This window comes from Suricata suricatta, chromosome 9 (genome assembly GCF_006229205.1).
Source record: "Suricata suricatta isolate VVHF042 chromosome 9, meerkat_22Aug2017_6uvM2_HiC, whole genome shotgun sequence".
Lineage (NCBI taxonomy): Eukaryota > Metazoa > Chordata > Mammalia > Carnivora > Herpestidae > Suricata > Suricata suricatta.
This window is the reverse complement of record NC_043708.1, coordinates 109,028,464-109,052,606: the sequence shown is the minus strand read 5'-3', so window position 1 is coordinate 109,052,606 and position 24,143 is coordinate 109,028,464. Positions and strand designations below refer to the sequence as shown.

At 45.8% G+C, this 24,143-nt stretch overlaps 1 protein-coding gene across 8 annotated transcripts in view; it reads right to left on the bottom strand.

Moving 5' to 3' along the window:
• BBS4 (Bardet-Biedl syndrome 4) overlaps positions 1-24,143 on the bottom strand; it is a 54,513-nt gene that overhangs the window by 6,079 nt on the left and 24,291 nt on the right. For 4 of the 8 annotated variants that reach the window (XM_029950606.1, XM_029950609.1, XM_029950605.1 and 1 more), the window contains 14 exons: positions 23,557-23,636; positions 21,148-21,211; positions 19,826-19,937; positions 18,539-18,611; positions 13,685-13,738; positions 12,041-12,168; positions 9,008-9,062; positions 7,984-8,052; positions 6,855-7,007; positions 6,581-6,752; positions 5,001-5,070; positions 4,274-4,415; positions 3,573-3,870; positions 2,199-3,112 (listed from right to left, as the gene is read on the bottom strand). In XM_029950606.1, coding sequence (XP_029806466.1) covers positions 3,003-3,112; positions 3,573-3,870; positions 4,274-4,415; positions 5,001-5,070; positions 6,581-6,752; positions 6,855-7,007; positions 7,984-8,052; positions 9,008-9,062; positions 12,041-12,168; positions 13,685-13,738; positions 18,539-18,611; positions 19,826-19,937; positions 21,148-21,211; positions 23,557-23,636 — 1,580 coding nt within the window. In that variant the 3' untranslated portion in view covers positions 2,199-3,002. The other 4 variants (XR_003912936.1, XM_029950608.1, XM_029950611.1 and 1 more) reach the window with 4 other exon arrangements.

Below are 24,143 nucleotides of genomic sequence, written 5' to 3'. Positions count from 1 at the left end.
CATGACCTGAGCTGAAATCAAGAGTTGGACGCTTAACCAACTGAGCCACCCAGATGCCCTAGTCACAGTATTTTTAAAAAATTAAACCAAGATAGAGGTTTATATTTACCCACTTGTTTACACTTGTTATCTATGGGGGATTCCATGACCTACTCTGCCATTATCAGATTATGATTCTTCCTTAAAAACAAAATGATTGAAATCCTACATTCCAAAGTTTTGTACTAATACTATTCAGTAAAAAGGGCACTTTTCCCATTGCTAGTTCATACCTGCACTTTCCTGCCTCATCAGTTCGAGCCATCTAAAATCACATCTGTGTTTTGTGATCGTGTACTTTGCCTCATTTTCCTAATTCTGTGAAAAATTATGACAAGAGCAACTCCCACACTAGAGATCAGGAAAGCTCCTTTCTTACAGACTGAAGGAGAAACTGCAAATCCACATGCACAACAGGCTGGCACGTGTAACCTCGTGCAATCGAGCCCTGAACAACTTGGGTTTAAACTGCACGGGTCCACTTCTATGTGGATGTTTTTCAGTACACTGGAAAGTTGGGGTGGTGGTGGCTTTTGAGATCTGTGGCAGTTTGAGAAAATTCAGATGAACCATGAAGCCTAGAAATACCAAAAAAAAAAAGGAAAGAAAAAAAAGGTATGCCACAAAGGCATGGATAACAGTTAAAAGCAGAAGCTTTGCATCAGAGTTCAAATCCTGATCCTGCCACTTACCTTGGAAAATTCATTTTATATTTCCCAACCTTAGCTTCCTCCTTTATAGAGTGGGGGTCAAAGTATCTTGGAAGGGTTCAGTGAGACCACTCCCTTCCTGAACCCGGCCTTCCCTAACTCTTCTCCTATCGCTGTCACTTGCTTTTGTCTCCTATATGGGCTCTTCTGCTTCTCCCTTAATACTCTTTCCCATTTTGGGTCCCCTGTTGTCTTGTTCCTAGCTTTCCCTGAGGGGCTCCTCTGTGGTTTCAGCTAGCCTCCAAATTGTTACTCCTATATTCATCTTCAAGCCCGATTTCACATCTGACATCTGTTCAAGCGTGTAGTGTCACCATCTGGGTGTCTCAAAGACGCCCTCAGTAGGTCTACAGCTAGATCCCACATGTCTTCACCAGAGCCCCCGTGTTCCTTTTCTCCGGGCTGGGGACTCTCCCAGCAGTGGATGCCCGCCTGACGTCATCTTACCTGCCACATGCCGTCCCCGATGGTGTTCTGTTGATTTCACTTCCTAAATCTCTCTCCACCCCTCCCCTCCATCTCTCCCTTCATACCCTAATGGTTTCAGTCATGGGCACAAGAGACTACACACCGATAAAAAAGTGAGCTTTCTCAGCTGCTCGAGGTAGAAACCCTGGTCCTTCCGTGTCGAGAGCCACCAAGTTTTCTCTCTGCCTCAGGCAAGGATTATCACTCCATTGAGTGAGCCAGTAAACAAGATTTGCATCTGGAGGCTGGAGATGGCCAAAATAACTTTGGCGACTGTCTTGCTGAGCTAGACTGCCAGTGGCCAAGGCACACAAAAGATCAAAACCGTATTCAGTGTTAGTTCTCCATCCCCCAAGATTGCTGAGGCAAAGTCTGGGCGCTTCTTTGATATGCATTCGACTGTAGCCTGCCTTGTTTCCCCCCCTGAAGACTATATAAAGAACAGTTCTTTGAATAAACGCTCTCTTTCGTCTGATCGGAGAACCGTGAGTTGTCTTTACTCTTTGCGTCTCCCTCTCCTGCCCCGTTTCTCTCCCTCCCTCAGGAGAAGGACCCGCGATGATTCTCCGCCCTGCGGACAGACGAAACAGGTACCACCGATCGGCCGGCCCTGGCCCGCGGGTTAGGACACTTCCGCACCCAGCTGCACGGGCCAGGGCACTGCTTCTGACTCCTTGCTGTTTTCGTCTGATACGGGAACTGAAGGGCTTCCTGCTCATTTAGGCACTGCTTCAATGACAAAACAGACCGCGTCATAATACAAAAAACTCCACAGTTCCATCTGGCAGTAGGTCTGTCCTCACATGCAAATTATGGGACACTTCCAAGTGCAAAACGGGGACTGGCCCTCAAACAGATGGCTGGCCTACCATCCATCAGGGCTGCTGCAGCAGACAGCACGTTCGCACTACATAGGAACTTGACCTTGAGGTTCCTTCTTTGGTTTCAAACTAGTTTTGAAAGTAGGGAAGACTGTGATCATGGGTTCTTTTAAAAAGTTTTTATTGTGATTTATTTTTATACCTAAGTTAATAACTTTCCCCAAAGGGATGATGATATATAATCTTTATTCTAAAAAGGACATATAAGTACTAATAGCATCTGGCCAGTAGTATCATTGATTGTCTTAAATAAAAATTAAGAGGCTCTTTTCCTTTTAATCGCTGCTGCTACCAGACCAGCCCTTCATTCCTACTCTGTATTACACTAACGTGATCTGACTCCACACTCGGACCTCTCTCAGGGACAAGACGCAGGGACATGTTCTGGATTCCCCTGGACAAGTGCAGCTGGACTATTCAATAGGCTGGGCCTCGATTTATAGAGGTTTTTTCATTATTTCCCCCCTTAAATACAGTCCTAGAGCTGGATTACTACCCCAAGACTTGTGTTTGCCTTCGGGGCCGCCACGCCCCCCGCCTGAGCACCACCTCGGCTAAGCCGAGGCTTCATCCTAACAGGCTGCTGGGCAGAGGTCTGCCCAGACTGTCCTTCCACAGAGGAAGGGGCAGCCATCCAGGAGACAAGTCACTGCAAAAAAGCGAACAGCATCATGTGCCCTGCTGGCTTCTGGAGCCATAAACACAGAGTCTCGGACCCTGCTCTTACTTCTGAAAGGACCTGTCTGGGGCCGGCTGATGAGAGGCTCCTCGGGATCATCACGGCACATCCTGCGTTCCTTGGTGCCCAGGAACACGCCGGCGTCCGTGCTGCCTGTGTTCCGTGACCTCGCCTAATGTGCTGCCTCCTCGCCAGAGAAACCCCTACTCTGGGGTCATCCTACTCCTATTTTTCCCTTATTTGTGCTGATGCTTCATTTGGATGCGCTTCCACAGTGGGCTCCGGCCCCAGAGGAGGAGATGGCGGCTCTGTGCGGTGGGCTGTTCCTGCAGCACCTGGCAACAGAACAAACCGCCTGAGTTCTCAGCGCCACACTTGTCAAGGCCATTCTAAAGGAAGCCCTGTGTCTTCAAGGACCGGGGGGACTGTGATGTATTTTTGCAGCTATAAAGACAGACCATTGCTAAGAATTAAAGCAAAGGTCAAGTTTGTCTTCAGTGACTCACTAAGAAAATCTTCAGTTACCTGGGCCATGCTGACTCATGCGGTCTTGCTTTACTGGTCATGCCTTAGCAGAACGGAAGGTGCCGTCGCGTGTTTCTAAACCTGAACACTGTAAAGCATCTGACTGGGCCTGTTCCCTACGACACAACTTGCCGTAAGGAAGCAAGTGCCAATTTGGCCAGCATATGGCTTTTTTCCCTTCTAGAACTACTTGGACATGTTCTGAGTCTGAAAAGTGTCAGCCTCACTTAAAGCTGTCATCTCTCTCTGATGACCCATGTGGCCTCCTACCTGAGGGGAGCTTCCTGTATGCAGCTGCTGAGGACATTGCCTGTCCTAGAGCCTGATTAGAGCCCAGAGGCTGCTGGAGACTGGCGGCTTTGCTGGCTGAAGTGGTCCGGTGCTTTGACTTGGTATCTTTAACTGGCTTCGTCCAGACCAGTGCCTCCCCGACCTGGAGGGCAGCTCCCAGCTTCTGGGCCATGTCCACCATCTTGTGCCCACATGGGAAGAAAGAAGAGCCACAGATGTCACCGGCAGAGTGAAGCCCACCCGTCTCTTCCACTGGGGAGTGCAGCTGGAATCCTGTCTAAAGATACTAGCATTTGAGAGAGGAAGTATTTATTGCAAGGAAATCATTCTCAAACAGCAGAGAATAGAGACTGCCCTTAGTGGACGGCAAGGAGCCCATACAGGATCTCAAAACCTAACAATTCAAGTTTGGTGCCTTACAGGGCTCAACTCCTGCCTTTCCCACATGAGGAGAAGCTGCAAAGAGACAAAGACCTCATGTCAGTTGTATTATCAATAACATAACTCAGTAAGCCTGAACTTCTCATACTATTTCTTCTAGGAAAGTATTTTCTCCAATTAGGCTGTTCCTAGTTGGAGATTTCCTGCTGGCAAGAACTTCAAAGCCAAAACGGGTATGAACCTATAGAATACCTTATATTTGGATTCAGAAGCCTCCTGGGAGCTAATAAGAAACATACCTCGGAGTCAAATTCCAGAGAGCTGCTGTCCTGCGGCAGGCGGACCTTCTTCTCCATCTCCTGATACTGGGCCAGCGCGCCCTTCTTCTCGCCCTGGTTGTACAGCAGCACAGCGTAGTTCAGGTTCACTAACGGGTTAGACCTGTGGCGAACGGATTCTGTGGGGCTCAGGCCCTGCAGCCAGGGGCCACTCAGAGATCCCTCTCATCGCACAAAACACAAACAAAAACTGGTTACACAGTGTTTCTCTATTCCACAGCAAAGTAAGGGCACACCTGCCACGTGGACTTTGGAGAAGAATCAAGGAAGTAACTGCCCAGCCAGCAAAGCAAGAGGTATTGGGACCAAGTCTGATGTCTCAGCCCTCAATGGAGGCCACCGGGTCAGGCTTGATAAGGGGATCTCCACCCGGCTGCCTGGTAGATACCAGCGGAATAAATCCCAGGGGAGTTCAGTTGACCTTCAAGTCCAGATCCCATCTGGTATCCCAGCTGGCCCACAGCTCTCAGCACCGAAGCCCACTGCCAGCTCCTCCTCAGCCTCTGGCCAGCTCGGGGCTGGAAACTTGTTCTCAGAAAGAGCCAGTGCCCGTTCCCACTGAGCCACTGTGTGTTCAGGGACCACATCCTTCCGTAAACACCCCCTCCCCGACACCGGGCTGTGGCGCCACCTGGTGGCTTCTGAGAGTCCGCCCCGCCCCAGAACCACTCCCGAGGGAGCAGCTTACTTATCCAGGCGGACGGCTTCCTCGTAGGCTCTCTTGGCGTTCTCTGGGTCTTCCAGATTGGTCAGAGCCACTGCAACAAAGACAGTGGGCACCGTGGGTGGAGAGCCCCGTGTGGAAAACAAAAGGAACGTTTCAAGACCAAAACACTCAGCCCCCAAGCTGAACTCCTTTGCCCCTTCAGCTCCTGGCACCACCACCTTCAGTCACTCAGCTCAGATGCTGTCACCTGCTTCGACGGTTTCAGGCTTTCTGTTTCTTCCCCACAGCAACGTCCCTGCCTGCCTCCGTCCACTTTGCCACCAAGCTGCCAGGCATCTTCCTGCCTTACAAACAACTCTGACCGTGTCACCACCCTTCTTAAGAATCCATTACCCAGAACCCTGATCTTTAAACTTTTATATAGCAACAGAACACACACTCCTTTGTAATCAGCATTTTCTGGAAACCTGATGTATAAAACAACGGAAAACAGAGCTGTTCCGAAAGCCAGGCCCACCCAACCCCCACCAGCTACACACTCAGCTCTACCAGACACTTAAGAAATCTAGGAATATGGCTGGAAAACCTTGGCCTCCAAGAAAATAGGCCAGAGTCCTAGCATTCCGCTCCTGCCCCCTTCATGTGGCTCCAGACCAACTTTCCTGACTCCTCCCCCCTGCACTGCACAACATACCCCTCACTCGCCCCAGGACACGCGGTGTGTCGTGGCTGAACGCCTTTGTTCCCGCCTTTGTTCCCACACCGGCTGAGCCAGTGAGTTCCAGCTGAGCCTTCAAAATGCAGCCTGAGGGCCAGCTCTGGTTCAGAAAGTTAGGAACGCCGCCCAGGCCTTACAGTAGGGCTGTCAGTTCACAGAACTGAGCTCGCTTTATATTCAGGGATTAACCACCATTCACTCTGCTTTTGCAACTGTTCTCTAATAAATAAGCACGCCACAATAAATAATAATAATAATTATAGAAACAACCACCACTTCCACCTGAAGACCACTGTCAATGAGAATATGGAAACTGCCTTTGGGCTTACACTTAGTAAGGCCAGTATGTGGAGAAATACCCTCCAGAAAGAGTATTAGTCAGTACTTAAAGGTTATAGTAACACATTATAGTAACAGACCAATGATATGACAAAACCAATAATTACTATTCACTGGTTCTTTCACTATTATGTGCTCCTCCCTCTATACTAGAAATCTATCCAGTAAGTAGTGGAAGTGAGACTCTTCCTAGACCCCAAGCTCTTAACCCTCAATGGCATCTGGAATTTAGCTGGACTCTCACTCTTTCTCCACCCTCCTCTTTATATACATGAATTCTCAGCCAAGGGAAAACAACTGGTAACAGATGAACCAGGGATGATCTTGATTTTAACCTGTTGGTCTCTGAGTGAAATGCCACCAGGCTAGAAGCAACTAGCTGTTCTGTCATCTTTTTCAGGCTCTAGGACACTAATCTAGATTCCTGTGTGATCTGCGAGGCAGTGGCTTCTATGGGACATTTACCCACTGGCCTCTTATGAATCTAAGCCCTTTTCCCTCTTCACAGACCACAGAGGGGGTTCTCCACCTAAGTGTCTCCTACCGGCCAGGAGCATGTAGAGCTCCCCCATCTTTGGCTGGAAGTTGATGGCCGCACTGAGGAAATGGAACGCTGACGCATACTGCTGCATGGTTAAGTGGACAAGACCCAAGTTATACAGAATCTTCCAATCGAAGGGTGCCAAGTAGTTGGCTCGTTTCAGGCAGCTGATAGCCTGCAGGGGAGATGGGACACGAGATGAGAGGCTGGAGTAGGCTCAGCAGACCCAGTAGCTGGCATACGTGAGCATGAACGAGGAAGGTGGGGAGACACTCACCGCCACGTATTTCTTCTTGCCAAAGAAACACATTCCGATATTATTCCAGAGTGGAGGACTTTCTGGAACGGCACAAGCTACAACTCTGTACTTGGTGAGGGCAACATCGAAGTCCCCGTGGGTCTGCATCGTGCTGCCTGCTGCCAAGATGGCCTGAAAACACAGGACAGGGACACCTTGTGATTCGGCCGCTCCCAAAAGGCTGCAGCGGTGAAGTAGACATTCTGGGTGTAGGTACTCAGCAGGCCCATCAGCGTAGACAGGACGTAAAAAAACCATCTTCCAGGGACAGAGAAGATACATTCAAGCTATTGGGACAAATGTTGGTGAGGAATATCCCCGCACCTCCCTGTGGCTTTCTTTGGTCCAGTCCAGAAAAAGTCAGTGACTCTAATCAGCTCATTTGTTTCCTACTTCTGGTCAAGGAAGCCAACATTTCAGAGAATCAGGCCCTTTAAGGAAAAACAGCCGTTATTCTGCAGCCCCTACCTGGTACCCCAAGTGCTCTAGACAATTCAGAAGCTCCTGTCCGTGGCCACGTAAGGTACAGCTCCTTCAGCCCCCGGACAGGGTGAGCGAGCTTCAGCCCCCGTCAGGCCGGCCCTTGCTCTCATCCAAGGAAAGGTGCCAAGGTGGGGAGCTGATGGGAGTCAGACTAACACACCTTCTACGACTTCTCAGACAGGACCAAGTCCGTGTCTGTCATCAAACCCATTCTTCTGCATCTCCCTCCATCATGTTCATCTTCTGCACGATCTTCTCAGCCCCAAAGTCGTATGTGGACAAGAGCTGTCATCACCAATCCATTGGGAATCCAGAGCCGTGTCACCAGAATGACCTCTGACGGCAGTCCTGGAGCCTTTGCTCACTTCCTAAGTGGCACACAAACCCCGCCAGCACTACAACCTCACTGTCTGCAGCAGTCACAGGCCTGTTAGAACACCTGTGCTCTTCTAGAAAACACAGAGCAGAACGCTAACATTTTACAACATCTTCCAGTAAGAACAGCCATGTCTATTAAAATTTTCTAAGAGAAAAGTAATTTCTCAGGTATTCAAAATACTCTCCAGGCCCCTAGCAGCAATGAGAGCATCTGAGTAATGGCTCGGGGTTTGACAGCCTGCAATACCTTGTAGTTGGTAGGGTCGTAGGTCAGTGCATTTCCAAGATGTTCGAAGGCCTTCTGGTAAATGCCGAGCTTGGAGAAAAAGCAAACCAGAGAATTACATCAGGGGAGCTGGCAGTAAGGAGTCTGGCCAACCACGCCCTGAACAGAAACACGCTGACATTCTGAGTTCTCATGATTAAAAAGAAAACAGCTACAGATACCAGATAAAAAAAGAAAACTAAAAACCCCCATATTTGTTGATTTGTCCCCTGATAAGGTCAAAGTATCTATTTGCCAGGAACCACCTCTGCCACACTTTGCACACTAATGCCTCTTGGCAGGAAAGGGGCTGGTTGGCCTCACTCCCCTGGGGCCAGCCTCTCAAGCCAAAGCCCAGGAGGGCCTAGGGTTAAGCTCCTGATTCCTTTTAAAGAAAAACAAAACAGCCAGAAAGGCCACCATTGAGGCACAGTTGGAAGAGCAGCTGAGCAGGGAACTTGGGGAGCTCCTGGGGGCAGGACAGGGAGAGACCCTCAGATCCCAGCGCCTCAAGTCAGCAGGCTGATAGAGAAGTGGAGGTGCTAAAAAAAAAAAATGCCATTCACACTCAGGAAAACATGGAGGGGAGAGGAGACTTCTTATTCTAAACAGCGCTGTGCCTTCTCCTTCCCGTAGGATCCGGCTGGGAAGGAGTGACGGAAACAGCCTCTGCGCCCAAGCCCTGCCAGTGCCAGCTTGCATCACGCTCTCCCCCCCGCCCCCAGCAATGCCATGGCAGCCCTGCTGACAGGTCATTTCTCACACATGCTCTTTCCTTAAATGGTTAAGTATCCTCAAGCTGGCTTATTGCTTCTGCTTTGAATGCAGAAACTCACTTCCTTTAGTGGACAGAGAATATCAGATGGAGAAAGTGAGGTTCACATGTCTCATATGACCTTTAGGGAGATATGTTAAAGTAAAATCAAAACTCAGGGAAACCACAATCCACATACTTCCGATAGCATTCCTAACACCGGTGCATGAATGAATAAAGGGTTCTCATTACCTGTAAGTAGAGTAATCCCAAAGTCGTAAGAAGTTCTGTATTCTCTGGTGAGAACCTGCAACACAGATCGGTGCTCAGAGGGAAACCAGATGTGTACAAGACACACCAGGACACCTGCACAGTGACATGCCCTCGTGCGACACCTGGCGGGCCCTTTGGTGCCTCCGACTCCCCATGACCGTTCTGAAGATGATTTGGGCATTTCCTTCTAAAGTAGGTCATCTCAACCCTGGCTACAGGGTGCACTGCTCAGCAAGAAAGAAATGAGACTTAGCATCCAGACTCCTTTCAGGACCATTCTTTAGGGCCAAAGTCCTAAGAAGCAGCTATGGAATATTCTGTGACTGTCCTGATTATACTGATACAATTAAAGGCTGATGCTCCATAAATCAAGTCGGTCTAGAACACACACAGCTACAGCCAGTTCCCTCTTGCAGGATTTCCCCCCCTGGTCTCTGTACTGACAATGCCAGCCAGCAGGCTTCTCTGTCTAATTTAGAATCCCAATGGCCCTAATGCTCTGCTCTCCATACTAAACAAAACGCCAGACTAAATAGCTAAATTAAGCAAAAGGAGCTCTAGGAAAGAGTTAGCCCTTGGCTTTGGGGAGTGAACACTGGCTTACGTAGAAGACTGTCTGCTTTCCCAGTCCCTCACTGGTACTGCCCGTGTCACACCTAAGCAACGCTGAGCTGAGATGTTCCGTCTAGAGGCTCATCAACAGTTTCAACATGAAAATGGTAAAAGGCAAGTTTCAGTGTCTCCTGCACTGGTCCAATGGGGAGACCAGAACCAGAGGGACCAAATCCCTGACTAGAGGAAGGCTGAGCTGGCCAAGCAGAGCTTGCTCAGTTCAGATGGGTATTTGCCCTTCACTTTCTGCCATAATAAATATCCATTTTGATCCCCTCCCTCCCAGAAACCAACTATGTAGTTTCCATGATTCTGGTGGCATCTTCCCCCCTAACTCCCCACCAAAACATAACTACCATCTCCAAAGCTATGGGTCACAGACAATGGTCTCCATTCTCAGGTTCCAAATTTGGAAGCTGTTCCTTTTTTCCTCTGAGACTTTTATTGACTTCGGTCCTTGACGAGCTATTGGAAGAGTGTCACCTTTCAGATTTACAAGAGCTAATCTCAAAGAGCCAACTTTAAAAGGCAGAAGTCAGCGGGGCACCTTGGTGACTCAGTCACTGAAGCGTTGACTTAGGCTCAGGTCATGATCTCATGGTTTGTGAGTCTGAGTCTGGAGTTGGGCTCTGTGCTGACAGCTCAGAGCCTGGAGCCTGCTTTAGATTCTGTGTCTCCCTCTCTCTCTGCCCCTCCCTGATTCACACTCTCTCTCAAAATATTGATTAAAATTAAAAAAAGTTTAAGGCAGAAGTCAGGCATCAAGGCTTCCATCCTGCCCCAAAGAAGCTTAAAATATGCTACGGGGGGGGGCGCCTGAGTGGCTCGGTCGGTTAAGCCTCCAACTTCGGCTCAGGTCAGGTCTCACGTTTGTGGGTTTGAGCCCCGCGTCAGGCTCTGTGCTGACAGCTAGCTCAGAGCCTGGAGCCTGCTTCAGATTCTGTGTCTCCTTCTCTCTCTGCCCCTCCCCCTCTCATGCTCTGTCTCTGTCTCAAAAATAAATAAAAACATTTAAAAAAAATTTTTAAATTAAAAAAAAAATTATGCTACAGGGATTGGGGGGAGGGGTGCCTGGCTGGCTGAGTCGGTTGAGCACTAACTCTTGATTTCAGCTCAGGTCATGATCCTAAGAGTCACAGGATTGAGACCTGCGTTGGGCTCTGCGCTGAGCATGGAGCCTGTTTGAGATTCTCTCTCCCCACTCTGACCCTTTCCTCTGCCCTCACTCTCTTTCAAAAAAAACAAAACAAACAAACAAAAAAGGCTACATGGGCTCCTTCCTCTTGTCCCTGTAAACTTAGCTTCTTTGTGACAGAGGTCTTTTGTAGCTTAACAAACCAAAGGACTTTTATGTTTTTGTAGATACAAATGTGGTTGAAGAAAATTCAGAGAGTGTTATAACTGGCATAACCAGGAAAGTGACTGCCATGGTAGAGGACAAAGGTAATTAGCAGAAATGTATGTTTAGTTCAGAGACTAATTATCAGGAATAACAGACTCTGGCCAAGCTTCCTGTTACGTGACAAAACAAATGAGGTATTTTGCTACAGCTATCCTACTTAAAACAAGACACTATACAAAAAGGATATGTCCCTCGAGAGGAAACCTGGAACAGCATCCTGAGAAAGCCAGTCAGCGCCATTATCAACAGGTGTTTGGCCTACACTAACGATGTTTTGAGAAAACAGTATTGCAGAGGGGGGGACGCCTGGGTGGCTCCGTCAGTTAAGGGTCCAACTCTTGGTTTCAGCTCAGGTCATGATCTCATGGTTTGTGGGATGGAGCCCCGTGTTGGGAGTGCAAAGACTGCTTGAGATTCTGTCTCTCCCTCTCCCCTGCTCACCCTCCCTCATTAATAAACTTTAAAAAACAAACAAACAAGATACTGGTTTCATGCTAAGAAGGCCAGATGTAGTAAACATGTAGTGAATCAGATTTCTGACCTCAATGTCCCTGGAAACAAGATCTGCTATAAAATTGAGAACCACAATGGCAGAGTAGCAGCTGACTCCAGAATCTGTAGCTCCTTCCTCCCGAGCCCACGTGGATGCACTTCCCTTGTAGCAGTGGGGCCTCACCCTCACGCACCACCGCCCCTCACCACAGCCTGGAACACGGATGCTGCATTAAGTCAGCTTCATACAGGTGAAGACAACAGTGTAAAGAATCGTGGGCTAATAAAGAACCTGGACCCCTGACTGACCTTGTGGAAGAGCTGTCCAGCTGGGCTGGGCCGGCCACACTGACGGGGCACAAGCCACGGGGAGCTTTTAACCTTAGGCTAGCCTGTACTCTAACTTGCACAACTAGTAGTGAGTCACGGGGATCGGTCTTAGGCTTGGGGGTTCAGTCTGCTCCCATTTGTCTTCTCATTGCCTTAAAGAAAAGAAGCATACTTACTCTACTGCCTTCTTGTAGATTTCGATGGCCTTGTCCAAGTCTCCCTCCAGAATGTGGGTCTTCCCCAGCATGACGTAAGTCAAGTCATGCCTGTTGAGATGCAGGGCACAGTGCAGCTGTTCCTGCGCCTACAAGGTTGATGGAGTCAAGAGATCCAGATCACTCCGGGCAAGGACAATGTCTGCGTATGGCTAATGTAAAGACAGAGCTCCCGCTTTACTGATGCCGACACATCACAGCTCAGCAAACAGCCCCTGCCACCCAGAAAACTAACACATACCCACACTGCTTGCTGACAGGGGGCTGGCAACACGAGGTGTCTGCCTCTGGAGGCGCTTGGGAGCATTTATACAAGATGATTAACCTTTCTGAGTGTTTTCTTCTTGGTGTTCATACTCATGACTCCTGCTTCATAATTCAAAGGAAGGTCATAGTACAGAAGACAGCACTGCCCTGAACTCAGTCCCAGCTGCACCACTGACCAACTGCATTACCTTCCCCAGCATGGGCTGCATTTTCCTCACCTCACCACTATATTTTTTTCAATTAAAAAAAGTTTGTTATGTTTATTTTTGAGAGAGAGAGAGAGACAGTGCAAGCAGGGGAGGGTCAGAGAGAGGGAGACACAGGATCCGAAGCAGGCTCCAGGCTCTGAGCTGTCAGCACAGAGCCCGACGCAGGGCTCAAACCCACAAACCGTGAGATCACGACCTGAGCCGAAGCTGGACGCTTAACCAAGTGAGCCACCCAGGCGCCCCACCAATATTTTGATAATGGAACGAAGAGACTGTTCTCATTTGTTCACTCAACATGTATCCACTGAGAACCTGTTGTTCTAGGTACTAGGGATACCAGAGCTAACAAAACAAACTCCTTGCTCTGGAAGAACTTATATCCTAACAGATGATCAAAACAGCTTCATTTAATACGTTCACTGATTCAACAAGTATTTACAGAAATGTCAAGTATTATATTTGTTCTGTTAGCTTTATAGTACAGCCTAAACAGAACTCTCCTTCTCAGTACAGGTCTGACCCAAGACCAATCCGATCTCTCCCTTGGCTCAGAATAATCCAATTTATAGAAATGTGTTTGCTTGGAATATTCTCTGAGGAGAAAGCTCTCCTAACCAAGCATATAACACTGTAGCTCTGCCCAGAAAACCTAAGGAGACCCACTAAAAATAAAAGTTCTCACATGGAAAATAACACTAAAAACCGAAACTCAAAAATCAGATCCACTTAAAACTAAAATTTCCAATGACCTCAAAAACTAAAATCAGTTGCTGTCAGAGCATAAGATACTTCACACTTTTAAGAATTAAGGGTTCACTTCTTGATCTCTAAGTTTTATTGAACATGTTTCTACACTGGTAAACTGGGGATAGAGAAAAACAGTTAGATTGCCATTCCCTTGTAATATTTCTAGAGTTTGTCATTTTGTTGCTAAAGTAAGGGAAAAAGGAGAAAAACAGATGGATAAAAAATAAGAATAAATATGGGGATAAATGTACATGGCACTCTGGAGTTTTACTAACCCAAATCTCTATAAGCACTTCCCAAGGAATGATACCAAACCCTCAGTGAACACTCAGTGAAGCCCCCAGGCAAGAACCCAACCACCATCACCATTTCCATCAATTACCTTTTTGAACTGTTTCAGATAAATGTAGCAAACTCCTAGGTTGTGACAGATCTCCTGCGCACAAAACAAAGTAAAACAGCAACAGCGTAAGTGTAAATTCCACAGTCACCAGCAGAATGAAACATCAGGGATCTAGAGATGGTTACTGTTCAGCAAAGCTTACATTTTAAACGACACTACAGGTAGTTTTTTACTAGATTTCATACTTAAATACATTTTTTGTTTTATTTATTTAAAAAATTTTTAATGTTTATTTTTGAGAGAGAGATAGAACACAAGTGGGGATGGGCAGAGAGAGAGGGAGACACAGAATCCAAAGACAGGCTCCAGGCTCTGAGCTGTCAGCACAGAGCGCGATGTGGGGCCTGAACTCACAAACCACAAGATCATGACCTGAGCCGAAGTCAGACACTTAACCGACTGAGCCACCCAGGCGCTCTCAAACTTAAATACACTTAAAAAACTTTTTTATGAGAAAGAGTGTGTGTGCATGAGCAGGGAAGAGGCAGAGAGAGGGAGAGAATCTCAAACATGCTCCACACTGTCAGCACAGAGCCCAACATGGGGCTCGATCTCACACACCCTGAGATCATGACCTGAAATCTAGAGTCAGACACTTAAACAACTGAGCCACCCAGGCGTCCCCAACCCCATACTTAAATACACTTAATTCTACAAAATGGACTCTTTAAAAACTCAAATTATAGGAGATAAAAGCAGAATAAACAGGCGAGCTCATGAGTGTTTAGGGTACATACCCAATCACCCCCCTCAAGCTTTTCTTCTCTAAGAGTTGCCCTCTGCCCACTTCTCAGAAGAGACTGGCCCCAGCCCCTGCTCCACCCCTAAGGAAATTCATGTGTATGCAGACATATATGTGTGTGTCAGTCAGATTCCCTTTCCTAGGAATCCAGGAATGGACTATGATACGGACTTGGGGACCAGCAGTGCCATCTGGAGGCCACAAAGACGGGATGTATGTGATTAGAGTCTGACCGCTGCTGTCTACAAACCCTGGCCCACAGACCAAAACCATCCTCTGCCTTTTCTTGTAAATAAAGTTTGCTTAGATACAATCACTTGTTACACATTGTCTACAGACCTTTCAGACTAGAACTTCAGATTTAAGTAGTTCAACAGAGACTATATGAAGCCACAAAGCTTAAAATATTCACTAGGCCTTTTACAGAAACAGTCTGCCAACCGCTGATCTACACAAAGAGAAAATGAAGCAGAAATGCAGAGTAGCCACCTTGGTCACTGACAGTTTTCCAGTCCTAGCTCACTGGACAAGCCTGCATTTCCCTGACTTTGAGTTTCATAAAATCGCTCAAGTTCCCTTACGCCGAATCTCTCTTTCTCTTTACAGAGAAAGAAGGCAAGGGTGAGGACCTTCCTGTCAGCAGTGGAGAGATGTGGAAGCCCACTGAGGCCCAGAAGCATCCCTGTCTGACGAACCATGGACTCCAGAGCTCAGAGACAAACATTTTCCTGGGTTCCAAGTCTCCTAAAATAACAACAAAATAGGGATCACAGACTGAGTACCTACTTCACAACAGGCTCTATGCCAGATGGTTTTCATATATGTATTACTATTATTTTCCCAGCAAATCTGAAACACGGGTATAACAATTCTGATTTGAGAGATAAGAAAATTAAAGCTCAGAGAGGTTAAATAGTTTGCCTAATTTAAGCCAGAAGGTGTCAGCACTAGGATTTTTTTTCTTTTTTTAGGTCTAAATCTTAAGAAGAATGTCAACCATGTATAAAAGTAGACAGGATCACCATGAACTCATCATTCTGTCCCAGAGACCCTCCAATCCATACTGCCATCTACCCTCTACTTCACAAAACACCAGATAGCATAACATTTCATCCACAACCTTTTACATGTATTTCCTTTTTTTTTTAAATTCTTTTAAGTTTATTTATTTTGAGAGAGCAGGGGAAGGGCAGAGAGAGAGAGAGATAGAGCAGCCCAAGCAGGCTCTGCACTGTCAGCACAGAGCCGGACGTAGGGCTCAAACTCAGGAACTGTGAGATCATGAGCTGAGTTGAAACCGAGTCAGATGCTTAACCGACTGAGCCACCCAGGCACCCCTCCGTATGTATTTCTAAAGGGTAAGGTTTCTGCTTTAACTACCCACAATAGCACTATCATACCTGAAAAATAATAACCACTCATATCAAATATTGAGTCATGTTTAATAAACATTAAAAAAATTTTTTTTAAACATTAAACTCATAAATGTCTCACAAACACCCAACTTTTCTTAAATCACAATCTAAATAATGTCCACACGAGGCAAAGCACTGACCTGAACTCAGGCTTGCCTCCAGAACTTGCATACTCTTATCCCCTAACAGTGTACATATGGAGCTAGAAAAAGGGGAAATGCATCTGTGCTTGCCTTTTAAATACCCTCAAAGCTAACTAATCCCCAACTCTTCAAAATCATCTGCAGGGCGCCTGGGTGCAGATAACAGCAGGAGGAACTGTTACCCCCGCCCCCCACCGCAGCTGGTCTGCGGAACTCCCTGACAGATGCAAGGAAGCGGGGCAGCAGGAGCTCACGAAGCAAGCAGGGCACAGAGGGCAGCTCGGGGACGGCCTCCTCTACTGGGGCCAATGGAACGGTCATCCCAAGGGAGTCAGTCAGTCATAACAAACGAGCTCTTTCAACCAACTGGACACATTGACAGACCCTCTCCTGTTTCACTTCCTATCTTCCTCCTTCAGCTCAGCCCTTCAACACTTTTCCCTGGGTTCCACCCTCAGCTCACTGAAGAGGGATCTCATCCAATTTCATGGTTTTCATCATTCCCTTATACTCTTGACTCCAAAAGGTACATCTCTAGCCCAGAACACAGGAGCTTCAGATTTCTAAATGCAGCCATGCACTGGACACATCTCAATTTAGATGCCCTACCAGAAGCGAAAACTCATCAAGTTTCACTTGACTGATTAAGAAATCATTAAAGAAAGGATTTAGCTCTGATTGATTATCGTCCTCCTCTCTTCCTTCCTGTACTTCCTATTTAGTTGATTTAGTTGATTGTCCCATAACCCACGAATCCAGCTTTGCGTCTGAGACCCAGCCCAGTGTCTGGCACGTGGCAGAGACACTCATGTGTTGAAAGAATGACTAGATGAAGGAGTAAATGAATTCTTCTTCATCTGTAGCTTCAGATGGGCCTTTAGCTATAAAATGCTTGGTGGCATCTGTCTTCAGACCTATGGAAGTGACCAACAAACCAGAAGTTTTCAAAAATAACGGTGCCATAGGAACTGCAGAGGAAATCCATGCTAGTTCTGTGTACAAATCAATCTAATCCTTCACACATACATGTCTTTCCAAGAATCATCAGATGCTGGGGAGAGAACCAACAGCAAGAGAAAGAAGAACCAAAATAAAGAGAAGAAGCAAAAGGTAATTCAGGAAAGCAGAACAAAACTTCAAGAGTCAGAGACCTGGAGAAGCTATTGCAAGAAGACAAAAGACAAAGTTCTTGGAAATTAAAAATATAATTACTGACATAAAAAATAACTGAATGGGTAGGATAATAACAGAATGTGAATAGCTAACAATAAAAATGATGTGGAGGACAGGATTCAGGAAATGTCCCTGAATGTACAGCAGAAAGACAAAAGGGGGGAATATGTGAGATGCAAGTAAAGAGACAAATAACAGTACAGAACATGTTTAATACAGTGGAAAACAGTGTGGCAGATGCTGCTTGTTAATACCCATGCTCATCATTTTCCTTACTAACAGACCCTAATTTTGTTCAGAGTGTCAATGTGTCCAATGAAAAAACATTTCCAAGCCTTGCTTAAAAGGGGGGTAGTTGATGGGGCGCCTGGGTATCTCAGTCAGTTAAGCGTCTGACTTTGGCTCCAGTCACGATCTTACAGTTCGTGGGTTTGAGCCCTGTGTCGGGCTCTGTGCTGACAGCTCAGAGCCTGGAGCCTGCTTCGGATTCTGTGTCTCCCTCTCTCTCTGATTCATCCCTGCTCACGCTATCTCTCTCTCTCTCTCTCTCTCTCTCTCTCTCAGATAAATAAAACATTAAAAAAATTGTTTTTTATGAAGGGGGGTAGTTGATATGACACAAGTGGCAGTCTATCAGGGATTTCTGGGAAAGCTGTGCTTCCTAATACAGGATATGTCTTTTTCTCTTCATTCCTTCTTTTTTCTCCCTGCCTGGCATGATGATGTGATGTTGGAAATGCAGATGTCTTGTGACCATGAAGAAGCAGCCTCAGCCTTGACATCTTTGAACCACCCAGTCAATGTTGGCAACTACTTACCTGGATATATTTCATGAGAAAGAAAGAAACCCCTAGCTGACAAAGCCAATGTTTAGTCAAAATTTCTGTTGCAGGTACAATCCCTAACAGATACAGAGAGACAATGGAGGAGAAGAAAATCAAAGAACTACTCAAAGAAAATGTCCTTGACCCAAAACAGGGTAAGGATCTTCAGAGGGAAAGCCAAAACTTAGTGCCCACAGATGGGGATGGGGGTAACACTTCTAGACAAGCATTACTGATATTTCAGAACGCCAGTGATGAAGAAAAAGACCTCGAAGCTTCCTGAGAGGAAAGTGGAGTGACCAGCAAGTATCAGACCAGTTAACCGACCCCAGAAACCATGCAGCAATGTCTGCTAAGTCATGAGGAAACATGGCTTCTAATCTCATACTTCACTAAATCACCAATCGAGTGTGAGGATAAAATAAAGGCATTTTGGGCATGTAGGAATTCAGTAAAAATAACAAAAGACAGACACAGGACAAATGGAACCATCAGCAGGTCACTAATAACAAAGAACTTTACAGCTCTCTACTTACCCAATCTTTCTGGTTAAGTTTAGCGGCTTCATTATAAACTTCAATGGCAGCTTTATGTTTTCCCAAAAGAAATCTGTGGGAGAAATACATTTTCTGTAAGTGTCAACTAAAAGCTTTTACCGGACTAACTCCACTAGCCCCTCATCTGATTCATATTCCCGCCAGCAGAGAAATCTGGAAGCCCCTGCCCTGTCACTGGCTCTGCTGTTCTGGCCAGCAAGGCTGGGCTACATCAGTTAACAGAAGCCCTTTTGGTAGTGACTGCACTGGCAGCTGTTCCAGGGTCCTGCTCTCATTCTACACCAGTTTTAGGGAAAGTCTTCTGTAATTCATTTTCCACAATGTACTATACACACAAAACAAAAAAGAAACAAAGTATATATTCATCAATTAACAGGAACTGCCACTATTTATCCTCACCCTCTGTTAGGGACATACCTTCCCTTCCAAGACTAAATCTCCTTCCTTGACACTGGATCACAATTCTGGAGGGAGGCAACAATAAACAGGGCTCTATGCAAAGAGAGTGCAAGCATGGATGACAAGATAGGTAAGAAAGCGGGGACAGGAGCCCCATGGGACACTTTATAGCTCCGGAGTAGAAAAACAGTGTACCCATCAGCTTAGAAAGACTGTGGAGGTCGGGGCGCCTGGGTGGATCAGCCAATTAAGCATCTGACTTCAGCTCAGGTCTTGATCTCACAGTTTGTGAGTTTGAGCCCTGCGTTGGGCTCTGTGCTGACAGCTAAGCCTGGAAGCTGCTTTGGATTCTGTGTCTCCCTCCCTCTCTGCCCCTCCCCAACTTGTGCTCTGTCTCTCTCAAAAATCAGTAAACATTAAAAAAAAAAAAAAGCAAAACAGACTCTGGAAATTTCTTGCATTGAGGAACAATTAGGGCATTCACTCAACAAACACATACTGAAACTTACTATGTCAAGTATTCTACCAAGTGTTGGAACAGTAGATGAAAAACATTCCACAGGTTGCCAATGAGATTAGGGGACTTCAGGACACAAGATGTCCCTATTTATATGACACACAGTATCGGTTTTCTCCATCAAACTAGACTGTACAATGTTTGAAATACTCAATTCTTTTATACTTGTTGACTTATTTTCTCAAGTTTCAAAATGAAACCACTCTTCAAAGGCGAGCCCAGCATACCTACTAAGCCGCTCGCCCTCTACATATCAGGCTGTTGAGCTGTCAGAAGCAGGCTCTGCCTGAGAATGCATTTTACGTCGTTCTCTGGGAGTGCCCAGGGCTTCTGAGGCAGCAGGTACTCACAACGATCTGGCCACCTGCTTGAGGTTATCAGCACACTGAGGGCTGAGAGCAACACACGTCTGAAAGAGTTCTAGGGATTCTTGGATGTTTCCTTCCAGGCGAAATATTAATGCTGCCAAGGATAGAAAATACAGAAAAAACTCATCACATCCTCAGAAGAACAGAGTCTGGTATCAGAAAAACTGAAGAAGAGAGACATAAGAAATCATATCAAAGAAATCCTTTGGATAACACTCTTTAATATAATCAGCTATGACCTCGGGTAGGCTGAAAGAAGTAGTTAAGTTGCTGACAATCTAAAGTCTTTTTAAATAAGGTATCTCAAACCTACCTACCCCTCCACTGCCCATACCCACCATGCAGACAATCAGGTGCCTTGCAAGTTATCCCACAAATTCTTTATAATAAGAACATTCCTGGGCTTCCCCATCAAAAACCCTATCACAGTAACTCAGACTTCCCTCTAGTAGTTTCCAGAGTACACCCAGACAGGACAAGCGCAATCAAGGAGATTCGGGCCCAGAATGCACTGATATTTCAGACTTAATTTTCAGTATGACAACCGGAATACAGCAACGGATTCAGTATAGCAATCGAAATCAGTCATTTTTCTCAGGCCTGAGTTTTCAGAGGAATTTTCATGTTTAAGTATTTGAAGCACTCGAGTCTGGCACTTGCAATCCTAGGAATAAAAGAGCACTTTTCTTGCCATGATGCCCTAGATGTGTCAAGGGTCCTGCCAATCATGTCATAAAATTACATATTAATCTGAAGACTATCAATCCACTGAGTGGTAAACAAAACCATTCATTTATACAGAAGACTCAGGAAGGAAAGTCCCTAGAAAAACTAAGGATGCCCAAGAGTAAAACTTCAGACGGCGGTTCCTGTACTTGGTTTCTGATCAATTTCACTACTCCGCTTTATCGTGTACACCTCTAGGCTTCTTCGCTTCGTCCTAACGCCCTTATAAAAAATCCTCAAGGCTTCCATCATCTCCTGTAGCCTGATTCAAGGGACTAGTCCAAAAGCCCCTTCTGGACTTGAAGCTGCTGCCTGGGGCAGGGACCCTAACATCCATTCTGAAAACAGCAGCTAGACACTGGAGAAGGGTCAAAGGACGGCAGCAAATTTTTTTTAACAGAACTAGTCATTTCTGAGGTCAAATCCAGCATAAGAATTATGTTCTGATTTCAAAAAGCATAATACTGAATAAGACCTTTGTAGAACAATCTAAAGTGTTTCATAAGTTGCTTGTTCTCCTTTATGAACCTAGGCCAAGAATGCATTTCTCTAGCAAGAAGAGAAGAAATACGTCTTACCTTGGACATAGATAGCATATTCACATAGCCCCTGAGTCACCTGAAGCTGCTCTTTGATAACAGCCTGAAAGGGAAAGAAAAATACTTCGAAGTCATAGTTCATTATCCTGGAGTGGGGTTTTTTTGTTTTGTTTTTCAGGGTGTTTTTTTTTTATGTTTGTTTATTTTTGAGAGAGAGAAAAAGTGCAAGTCAGGGACGGGCAGAGAGAGAGGGAGACACAGAAGCAGGTCCCAGGATCTGAGCTGTCAGCACAGAGCCTGACGCAGGGCTCAAACCCACAAACTGTGAGAACATGACCTGAGCTGAAGTCAGACACTTAACCAACTGAGCTGCCCAGGCGCCCTACTGTCCTGAAGTGTAAGAAAAGTAGAGGCGGACAAGAAACACGTGTAAGAAGTCTAGTATACGAATAATTACTAATAATGTTCAGATTTTTTAAATCTCAACTCTCTTATGGTTACTTATTGTAGAACAGGGTTAGCAAACTATGGCCCACAGGCCAAATCCGAGCCAAATGGTTTATTTTTGTACTGCTCTCAAGTTAAAAGTATTTTTCCTATTTTCAAAGGGTTATGAAAAAACAAGAGATGAAGAATACAAAATAGAGACTGTGGCTGACAAAGTCCAAAATATTTAACATCTGGCCCCCACAGAAAAAGTCTGGTAACCCCTATCTAGAATCTAACTAGGCAAGCTAAGGGAAACAAAGAGTTCCAGGTACCAGTGCAGGTGCGAGGGGCTCACTGATTAGCAAACACAGGCTCTACCTTCCTCCTTGGACAGGTGAAGTTCAGGATGCTACATGAGCGCCAAGAACAAGCGCCTGAGTCTAACTCAGAGAATCAAGGAAGGCTTTCCGGAGCAAACAGCTTCAAATCCTGTGTTGGCAGGGGGTGAAGGAGAAGCCGAGATGACGGAGAGAGTCCGAGAGAGAAGGGCCTCAAACACCGCGCTAAAAAAGTTGAGAGCAAGGGGAGAATCCTGGTAAGTTTTAAACAGGAAGTAACCTGATGCAGTTTGCTCCATAGAAAAGTCATTTGGGGAGCACTGATGAAAACAGAAAGAAAGGAGGCAAGATTGGTATAAGAATTCTTGTGGTAATCTAAACAAAAATGATGGGAATTAACTAAAGAGGGAATAAAATGGACAATTTCAAGGGACAGTAGACATGGGTCACCAGAACTTAATGATTATCTATATCATATTAGGAAAAATGGGTCAGGGGATTCTGACACAGACATATGGGTACCTGAGACAGGGTACAAGAGAAGGAATAGGTTTGGAGGAAAGCTGATAAATTCAGCTACAGAAAAGCTGAATTTGAAATGCTTGTGAAGCATGAGCAGGTATCAGATTGGTTTGAAGATCAGGAAGACGTGTGTGAGATGAGCTGAGAAAGCGGCCAAGGACAGGACTCAGGAACATCTCCAGCGCTTCAGACACAAGCAAGGAAGAGAGGCCAACCACAGGAAATGGAGAAAGTTGTCAAAAAAAGGAAAAGGGGCAACGCCGGGGTAGCTCAGTCAGGTAAGCGTCTGACTCCTGATTTGAGCTCAGGTCAGGATCTCACAGTTCATGAGATCGACCCCCAGGTTAGGCTCTGCACTGCAATCTGCGAGGAATTCTCTCTCCCTCTCTCTTTCCCCTCCCCTGCTCGCTCTTTCTCTCAAAATAAAACAAAAAAGGAAAAGGGAAACAAGAAATAGATAATATCACAAAAGGAAAGAAAGAACCCCTTTAAGACCCATACTGGTACTCACCGCTGCTGGGTCTGTGCATTGCCATAGGCACAAATGATGTTAAGTTACAACCCAGAAGCACTGCAAAGTTCCAAATGCCACAACGACAGGTTCAAGGGTATATTTTACACGGTAATACCACTGTCTGTCAACAAGTATGTAACATGTGTAATATGTTACCAAAGATACAGTTTAGGGAAAAAGGAAATACAAATAGTTTTTAAATATACAAATGATGATCAAGTTCACCATTAGAGAATTACAAAACTCAATGAAATATCACTTCTCACCTATCCAGAGATAAGGAAGTTACATACTACTCTGTGTTAAACATTTGCATTCCACCATGAGACCAACAAGTCCCAGAGAGTGGCTCTTCCTTCCCCCTGGTCTTGAAAAAGAAGACACATGGTCACACATGAAACTGACCCCCAGCCAACCCATAGCCAATCTGAAGGCCCATGAGCAATAATTAAATGTCTGCTGTTTGAATCCACTGAAATTTTGAGGTTGTTAAGCAGCGTTATCCTAGCAAAAGCTAACCAATATACAGTGTGGGGAGACAGGAATTCATACATTATTAGTGGGATTTAAAAGCCACAACTGTGTGACAGACTGTTGTCTACCCAAAGCCTGCCTCTCGTGGTCTCTGTCATTACAATCTCTCACCTTGCATGCTTCATAATCCTTCCGGATATAGTGAAGATGTATCAGCCAGTTCTGCTTCTCCAAAATAGGAAACTCTTGAGCTGGGGAGCATATTTTGACAAAACAAACAACACAGCCATTGTTAGATTTTCTCCTTTAGCCTCGTGTTCATGTTTAACCATAAGCATACTGCGGCATCACATTAAATTCTTCATGCTGTTGACCATAAGAACGCAGTGGATCAGAAATGTACAGGTTTTTACACTAGAGATACTTGCCCTACTATCACACACTGAATATATGCTTCTCTCGGTTTTTGTGGCTTAGAGTGTCAGCTTCTCAAATGATAACTTGGCCTGAGGAAATCGTTCTTTGTCACTTCTCTCTCTCCCTGGTTATTGAAGGTGAATAGGAGAAATTTCTAAGGAATATTTCAGGAATGTTACCGACACCAAAAAAAATACACAACACCGTTAACATCCCACCTGATAGATCGGAGGACCAAAAAGAGTTAAATATGGACCTAGCAATAACGAGGTAAACGTTGTAATGCTGCCCAGGAATGAGATGGCAACAATGACCAAAAAGACCTATTTGAGCCACTGAAA